Raw genomic sequence first — 9,424 nt, 5'->3', positions numbered from 1 at the left:
GATAATGATGATAGTTAAAATTTGTAAAAAATTTTCCCGGGTTTCATTATTATTATTATTATTATTATTATTATTATTATTATTATTATTATTATTATTATTATTATTAAACTATGCGCGAACACGCACACACAAAACAAAAAAAAAAAAAAAAAAAACCTGCTCCGCATTCGTTGGTAATAAAATCATCATCATCATCATTATTATCATCATTATCATTATCATTATTACTATTATTATTATCACTACTCTTATTAAAAATTTTAAATATATATATATATATATATTTATATATATGTAAAATATGAGCAACGAAATTTTTATTAACAACGAACGAAACGGGATTAATTATACTTCGCGCGAACGAATGAATGATTGACTGACTGACTGATCGAATGAATGAATGATTGAATGAATGAATAAATAAATAAATAAAACACACGTGCGTAACGGGGGAGCGTTATTTATTTACTTATTTAAATAATGATTTTGCCGCCTTTGGAGAATTTTTTTTTTTTTTTTTTTAAATCCGATTCTTATGCCGTGTTATCATTATTATTATTAATTTTACATAACGACGGTTACGTACCTGGCGATAATTGAAAATGCTAAAAGAAAAAAAAAATAAAATAAAAAAAATAAAAAAAAATAAAAACAAAAAAAAAAAATAAATAAAAAAATAAAAACTACAAAAAAAATACAATTCAAATCGATTAAAACGTTTGAAAAAAAAGTAAATAAATAAATAAATGAAAAGTAATAATAATAATAATAATAATTTTTCGTTTAAAAAAAAAATCAACAATAAAATGATAAAAAATAAATAAATAAATAAATTCGTCTGGATTTTTATTTCATTTATGCATTCCTTGTAAAATTCAAAAATTTATGCTTAAAAGTGTTTCTTTTTTTTGTTGATTGATAATAAATAAATAAATAAATAATGATTATATATGCATTGCATTCCCCTCCCCTTCCCTCCCCCTCCGCCTCCCACAAAGGAAAAACATTTAACCGTTTTTATAGAGTCCGGTGACCATGCAGGGACGCATTGGAAACAACGTCGTCCACGTGGTCGTCGTGTGAGTCGGTACGCGAAATAAAATTTTTTCACCCAAATTTAAATTATTCTTATTGTGAATGACGTCGTATTTGAAAAAATCATTCGTAACGGTTTTTTTATTCGTTCCGTTTCCGGTCGTAGACGAATGATCGTCCGTTGCAACGGGACACGATTTATTATCGTGTCCGCCGTTTGACTCGGTTCCCAATTTTCTCAAACGCATTTTCTCCTCCCATTCACCCCAACCGTGTTTGGCTCTGTTTAAATTTCTATGCTGATAAAAAACTAAACTGATACGAGTGGGATGCAATCGATTGGGTTTTTTCAAGGCTGTCGTCGCGTGTATTTCGTGTTTTGCACATTCGAAAAGTACGCTACCGTGTCCCAAAGCAATGGCTACACCCCCCATTTGAGAATCTTTAAAACATTCTTCGTTTTCTATGTAATCGGTAACTTCTCCGATTGTTTCAGTGTTTGTAGGGTGACCTTCCGAAACGGTGTCAAAACAATCCTCGGCGTCGTACGTCGAATCCCAATTTTTGGATTCGTTCGAACTATTTAAACTCTGATTGTTTATTTTAACAATGGGTTCTTCGTTGGTATCGTCATTATTAGTCATCGTCATCGGCCAATGATCGTAAGTCACTGGATGGGGAGGTGGTACATCGTTAAAGTCATGATAGTGTTGTACTCCGTTATTATTATTATTACTATTATTATTACAAATTTGAGGAGGAGGAGGAAGGAAATTATTTTGATAACCGCCGGAAGCAACAAGGGTGGCTTTTTTATTACTTATCAAGTACGAGCCTTGCATTGCAACGTTACAATTGTTATCCGGCCAATGTTTTGCTCTTTCGCTTTCATAATTTTTCACGAATCCCGGATTTTCATTGTTTATATGGGACACGTTGAAGGAAGAGTAACCGTGGTGGTTTTTGACCAAAGATTTTGAAAAAGATAGATTCTCATTCGAACACGTATTAAAATTAGATGTCATACCTCTAGGCGTCGCGTGAAACGATGAATTATGATGCTGAGTCGGAAAACGTGGAGAAGAACACGTCGACCATTCATACGGATACAATATGTTCTCCGCGCCACCACCTTCTACCACATGACCACCGTTTAGGATCGGCGTCCGTTGTTGAAAATTCCCGACCGGGATTTCATTTGACAAAGAGGAATGATTATGATTCTCGTAAATTCTTTTAATCGGAATCCAATCGGAAGAAGACTCATGAAAAGATGGCACCGAATTGTACCTCAAATAAGGAGCGAAACCGGGTTTCACGTGTCCGACGGCGAGTTTTCCATTCTGAACGGAGGGACAAGTCTAAAATAAATAAATTTTTATTTTATTTAAAAAGAAACCATTATTAATTTTTAAAGAAAAGTTAATTTAAAATTACTTACGTGATTAGGACATTGAGGAATGACGTTGTTTTCGTAGTAATAACCAGGGAACCTACTCCAATGGGTAGTACTCGTGAGATGATTTGAAAAATTTTCACTGTTTTGTGCTTTGATTAACGTTTGAGGTCGTTGATTATTCGTATTAACTTCACAATCGGATGCATTTTGATAACTTCTTCCCTTGCAAAATTTTGGAGAAGTAGTCACGGTCGAGGAAGAAATTTGTGAGGCTTGAATTTCATATTCCCAATGGTTCCCTGTGGGCACCGAGTCCGACGATTGCCTTTCTAATACAATCTCACTTATTTTACTTTTCGGCGTATAATTTTTAATCGTTGGCACGGCTTGAATTTTCACATCCGGATCTTCACCTTTTCGTTTTTTACCGTGTCTCCTGCATGGTTGCAGTGGAACAGCTCGAACTCTTACCTCGCAAGGAAATCTAACAAAAAAAAAAGAAAGAAATTCAATAATCGATCCGACGAACTCGATACGAAAAAGAAAAAATTGTAAAAAAAAACCTACTTGTTTAAACATTCGATCGAACCGTTTTTATATTTTTCTTCTTGAGAGGCTTTGCAACCGAATTCGTCTGTGTCGTCCAAAATATAATGGGGCAAAACGTGCAATTGTTCGTCTTCCGGTTTTGATAGGGTTCTATGTTTCGTCAATGTGACTACCTATAAAAAAAAGTAAAGAAAAAATTAAAAAAAAAACATTTTAAATTTTTAGAGAAGAAAAAAACAAACAAAACAAACCACTGTGCATCCGTTGTTCATATTGTGCAAATCTCTATGAGCGTGAGCGCAAAAATCAATGCAAGCAGTGACTCCAGAAAATGGACGTCCCGGTTTAAAACCCAAACGACATTCAGCAGCTTCTCTTTCGAATGAAGTTTGATTGCTGTAAGCTTCCGGTGCCAAAGTGTTGTATAGGGGACTGAGTAGAGTAGCCAATACGTGCATTCTTTCTTCCACATCTTGTTCCTTTTGAAAGATGAATAAGGTCAAAACGACATTTGACAAGACAAACTTGTACAATCATCTAAACTAAAAAATTGGATGTTTCGTACCTCAGAACGAACGGAAAGACGAAACTTTCTGACAGTTTTACTTCTGGCATATTTACAACCGTTGTAATACATGGACCAAGAACAGCCAAAGCTAAAACTTGCTCCGCACGTGTTAGGATCTAAACCCTGACAGGCACACGTTCTGGTTTCGTTAGTGGCACATCTTCTGATTGTAGGTAATCCAAATTTATTTAGTTTGTGCGTCAATAAAGCATAAATCTGAAAAGAGATAAAGTTTTAAATTTTAAATTTTTTAAAATAAAAATGGGCGCCGTTTTTTTTTTTAAAAAAAAAACCTACTCTGTCAGCTTCGGGTGTGGGTACTCCATCCCATGCGACCAAACACACAACTATCCAAGCTGTCGAGCACGTGTGACCGGGCCTATGTTTAACAATAATTAAAACTTTTTCATCAAGTCCGCTTCTTCTAATAACCTTTTGAGAAATAAACAACAATTTATTACTTTTAAACTAAAAAACAATTAAGTGAAATTTTCAAATAAAACTACCCCCCAACTCACCCATTTGGCCAACGGACACCCTCGAGTTGTTTTCCCTTCTTTTCCGGTATAACAAATTTTTTCGAAACGCAAAGCTTTCCCCGTTTGTCCCGTTCTACTTTCTAAATCTTTTCTCAAATCCGATAGGGAAGCAGCAGCTCCTAAATGAGTGTAATAAGAACCAGGTTCAGGTGGACCTGAAAGTTTGAAAAAAATTAATTTTTTTTTGAAAAAGGGAAAATGAAGTTGAAAAATAAAGTAAAAGTGATTATTATTATTATTATTATTATTATTAGAAAGTGAGAGTTGGGGAAAATTTATCCATAAAAAACAATGAAAATTACTTTTGTCCGGTGGGAAACATTTACAATGAGGAACGTTTGTTTTTATATTGTTTTTTAATCTTTCCATATTTTCTTCTTGAAAATTTTCCTGCGGCGACAATTTTAAATTTGTATTTTCGTAAAATTTCTTAACTCTGAGTTTTTCATTTAAATTTTCAACATCTAATTTTTTCACATCAGACGAAAATTCGTCTGCTGTTTTGTGTCCCTAAAAAGAAAAGAAAACCCACAAAAAAATAATTATTTTATTCAATTCTAATTTAAATTAATTAATTTTTATTTTGTTTACTTACCTTACAGTTTCCTATTTTAGCATGATCGTCTGTCGGAGGTTCGATACCCCCCATACGACAGCACCAAGGTCCTTTTGTCGAATTTAATGAAATCGGTCCACCTTCACCCTGATACAAATAATCCTCCGCGATTAATTTATTATTTTCTTCTCCCCTTTTCTCATCATCATCGTAATAATTATTATTATTTATAAATTCTTTTTTAAATTCCATTTTATCGTTTGTGAAAAAATTATTTTCAGACATTTTAATATTTTTAAAATCGATCGGAGAACCTGAAGATTTTATTCTGTCGCAGCAACTATCATTCATTATGACCGGACAAAATGTTTTTTTTTTAAATTCTCCACTTCCGTAATCGAAATTTTTCATTTGATTGTTTAATGTCGTCACATCCGGCTTCACATCTTTTTCCAATTTTATCTTAGGCAAATTCGTTTCCAGGTATTCATCGTCGGAGAGAGAAAGTTCCGTCGAAATGCAAGATTCGTTATAATCCCAAAATTCTTGAGGTTCGTGATAATTCGATCGCGATTCGTACCTATAACGATTTTGATGATTGTGATTTATATCCGGAATTCGCATTTCATCATCATCATTATTATTATTATTCGTCATTTTTTCATATCTGCAAGAATGCTTTTCGCTAGAGTCTTCCATTTTGATCAATTTATTTTTATTACTTTTATTATTATTATTTTCAATTAACGATGATGATAAATAATTTCCGTCGGAATCGTACGTCGTTTGATTATTATTATTATTATTAATATTGTTCTTGTAATTTTCGTAAAAATTTGGTAAAGTCCTTGAAATTATTTCCGTGTTTTGCTGTCGTTTGATGATACCGTTTGACGAATTATTAAATTGCGACTCAGGTACTGGATCGTTGTACCAGCAAAAGTTTTTCGAAACGGAATTTTCCGGAGATAAGTATTGAGCCCGGTTATAAATGTTTAATTTAAAATTCGCGAAGGATTTCGTGGCGAAATCGCAATGATTGGATCCGTTAAAGGGTAAAGGTTTTCCCGTTAAAACCGCAGGATTCTTTCCTTTACCTCCTTTTTTATCAATGATTATTCTACCAGTCTCATTATTATTATTATTTGCTTTTATTGATGAATTGTAGTTGAACTTAGGTGCAAATCCCTGAGTCCAACATCGAACGCCACCACCTTCAGGTTGTAGTACACTCCCTTCCCGAAGATGGTGGCTAAAAGCTAAAAAATGATTCGAATTCTTATTTGACTGAGCATCTTTCTTATCACCGTAGTCATTATTATCATTACCACAGCGCATTGATTCTTTGGAATTATTTGAACTCATTTGGTTTTCGGAGGTCATCATTTGATGATGATCGGTTTGAAGTTGTTGATTCGAATTGTTTGAAGAAGAAGAAGACAGCATTTGCGAGTTTTGATGCATCGGAGTCATCAATTGCGCATTTTGCTGATGATTTTGTGTAATCATATTATAATTTTCATTGTTTGAAATGTTTTGCTGCTGACTTTGCGATAGTTGATGCTTGTTCATTATCATGGATTTGATTCGTGCATTCACATTGTTTTTATCCTGATTTGTTTTACTAGCATTATTATTCTGATTGAAATTCTGCGAATTCGACGGACTTCGAGCCGGATAATTTTGCTGATCAAATCTTTCATTCTGATACAAATTCCCGTTGGTGTTGCTGCTAGACGTCCGATTTTCGTAACAAATGACATTCCTACTTTGACCGGGACTGACCTCCTGATAATTTTGCGGACTAGGATTCGAATTAAAATTTTTTGGACTATTCTGAGAATATATTCCTGAGGGTTTCTGACTAGGATGACAATTTCCTGGACTTATGTTTGAATTAATGGCATTTCCATGATGTTCGTCTAAGTTAACGTTATTTTGATAATTTTGATGATAATTTCGATATGCTCCAGGACTGATTTGAGAGTACGATGGACTTTTTCTATTCATTTGACTACCGTTATTACTAGGTTGATATGAGTTTCCGTTATCCGTTTGGTCCCCAAATTCCGACTGGAGTGATTGCCCTGGGTACCTAAATAAATTTTTCCCTCCGTTAAAATGATTTCATTATTAAAATTTTAGTCAATTTTTACATTAGGATACCAACCCACTAGAGTTGCATGAACTCTGACACTGGGGACTGTTTAGTGGATACCCAGGAATCTCGTTTCCCGACATGTAGTTGGAAGTTTTACTGTTCGTATCACTCGGCTCTAAATGTACTGAACTGCTTCTCGAATTGGGCGTGGTCGAAGCAGGTGGCACCATGGCAGAGTCCTAAACAAAAAAAGAAAATTTAATTTTAAAATTAACTTTTAATTTGTTCACGTTTTTTTTTTTTTTAAATATAAAAACTCCAACGGAAAACATTTATGCAAATAAAAACAACAACAACAAAAAAGAAAAAGTCATTAGAAAAAAAAAAGGGAAAACGAACCGTTGTGAATGTAGTTCCATTTACATAATTTTCCTCAACGTAATGTACATTAATCCCATTTCTATGTCCATTAACGTGAGGCGTTGAAGGATTTGGCGAAGGTGTCGGAGTGTGTACCTGAGAGTAGCTCCCTGTAGACCTTGGCGTAACGCTACCCTGCGCAGGACTCGTGGCGGGATTTCCATTACTCGCATTGTTAGCATATTGTGGTTGAAAAGCCGACGTTTGATCGGTTATAAAACCAGTTTGCTGATATCCAGCTGAAATAAAAAAAAAAAAAAAAATAATAATTACAAAAGCGAAAGACGTTACAAAAAAAAAACACCCTCCGACTCTGTCAAGTTAATAATAATAATAATAAATTATATAATACCTGTTGTTGTTTGGTATCCGGGATAATGCTGATATCTTATGTCATCGATTTGATGAATGAATTGTCCCTGATTCGCCCAAGGATCAGCCGGCGTCGAAGCTGACCATACTTCGGTTCCAGCATAAAATGGGACAGCCTGAAATAACACAATTATTAATTGTTAAAAAGAAGATGAAGAAGAAAAAGGAAACAAAACCACGAAAAACGTTAGACACGAGAATGTTGTGCAAGATGGCGGCGGTAATAATATTTAACAACATTATTTATTTATTTATTATTAAACAAAAAAAAAAAAACTAAATTACTCAACGTAATTTTTTTTAAATCCGTCGGTTATAAATTATCTTTTTAGAACATTCTAAAAAGTTCTCTCCATTTGAGAAATAAATAATAATAATAATAATAATAAGATTTATTTTATTAATAATAATTAATAATGTTGTGGGTTTTTTTGTGAAAATCTCAATAAATTACGTACGTTTTTTTTTTCTTTCTGTACTGCTTCCATTTTTTTTCCTCCTCCCTTCACACATTCATCTTATTTATTTATCATCATTTTGTCACGTGGTAATAATAGTAATAATAATAATAATAATAATAATAATAATAATAATAATAATAATAATAATAATGGAAACGTGAAATAAATTTTAATTTAAAATGATTATTTTACTCAATTCGAATCGATAAATTTTATTACAATGCGTTAGCAAAAAAAAAAAGAAAAAAAACAATTAAAAAAATAATAATAATAAAATTTCGATGTAATAATTTATTATTATTATTATTATTATTATTATTATTATTAACGTAATAAATTAATGCAACGTCACGATTGTGAACGAAAAAAAAAAAAAATTATTTTTTTTCCCTTTTTTTTTTAATTAATTTTTTTTTTTTATTAAAAAAATAAAAAAAAAAATAAATCTGAGAGAGAAAATTTTTTTTTTTTGCTTGCTTCATTTTCCGATTTTTTTCTCCAGTTTTCCGTCCCAAAATTTTTTCGTTTACGTTTTAATTTTTCCTATACTAAACCTTAACTTCAATTTAAAAAGTTATTAAAAACGAGAAAAGAAAATAATGATGATAATAATAGTAATAATACAAATAAAATTTAAAAACCCGAAATGAAATAAAAAATTATAACATTATTATTTATTTTTATTTTCCTTTTTTTTTTTCCGTCGGGGAGGGAAAGAGGGATGGGGTAGGGGTAGGGAATGAAAATTGGGACTGGAAAAGAGAAGAAAATTAGAGCGGAAGAAAAGGAAATAATAAAAAAACAAAAAGAAAAAGATAAAAATGATAAACATGTATATGTACACCGTTTTATAATTTTATAGCAAAAAAAAAAAAAAAAAGAAAAAGAAATTTTACGTGGAAGAAAAATAAGAAGAGAATGTTAATGCGCGTGCGGTCGTGATATTAATAATAATAATAATAATAAGTATTATTATTAACAACAATAACGACGGCCAATTTATACAACAGAGTTTTTTTTTTATACCGAAATAATTTTTTTATTTTCCTGTTGTTGTTTTTATTACGTATTTGTTTTGTTTTTTTTAATAAAACATATTTGATTTCGGAAATCTTATAAAGTTTAATAATAATAATAATAATAATAATAATAAAAACAAAAAGGAAAATAAAAACAAACAAAAAAATTGAAAGGATTTTTATTTTTATTTTTTGTTTTTTTTTTTTTGGGAGAGGGAGGGGGTTTCGCGGTCGCTCACGCACGTCTCTTTAAAGGTATATTATTATTATTATTATTACTATTATTACTTTTTGTGTGTGTGTGCAAGTATGAAAATTTTCAACTTACCATTGCTGGAGCTAAAGTTGGATTTCCAGGTATCGGTGCACCAGTTGTAACGCGAGCCGTTTCGACTTTAACGT

At 31.9% G+C, this 9,424-nt stretch overlaps 1 protein-coding gene across 1 annotated transcript; it reads right to left on the bottom strand.

The window, feature by feature from the left end:
- Positions 1 to 1,010: 1,010 nt before the first annotated feature.
- Positions 1,011 to 8,030, bottom strand: Phum_PHUM059340 (uncharacterized protein; the record flags this gene model as incomplete). Its single annotated transcript, XM_002423391.1, has 13 exons — positions 1,011 to 2,381; positions 2,480 to 2,921; positions 3,005 to 3,155; positions 3,234 to 3,465; positions 3,552 to 3,770; positions 3,852 to 3,986; positions 4,073 to 4,248; positions 4,396 to 4,603; positions 4,689 to 6,744; positions 6,820 to 6,989; positions 7,150 to 7,409; positions 7,523 to 7,658; positions 8,001 to 8,030. 13 exons carry the CDS (start codon positions 8,028 to 8,030, stop codon positions 1,011 to 1,013), a joined length of 5,586 nt encoding a protein of 1,861 aa, XP_002423436.1.
- Between the last annotated feature and the right edge of the window lie 1,394 nt (positions 8,031 to 9,424).

This window comes from Pediculus humanus, genomic scaffold (genome assembly GCF_000006295.1).
Source record: "Pediculus humanus corporis 1103172107408 genomic scaffold, whole genome shotgun sequence".
Lineage (NCBI taxonomy): Eukaryota > Metazoa > Arthropoda > Insecta > Psocodea > Pediculidae > Pediculus > Pediculus humanus.
The sequence above is the reverse complement of the archived record's forward strand: the minus strand, read 5'-3'. Positions and strand labels throughout refer to the sequence as shown.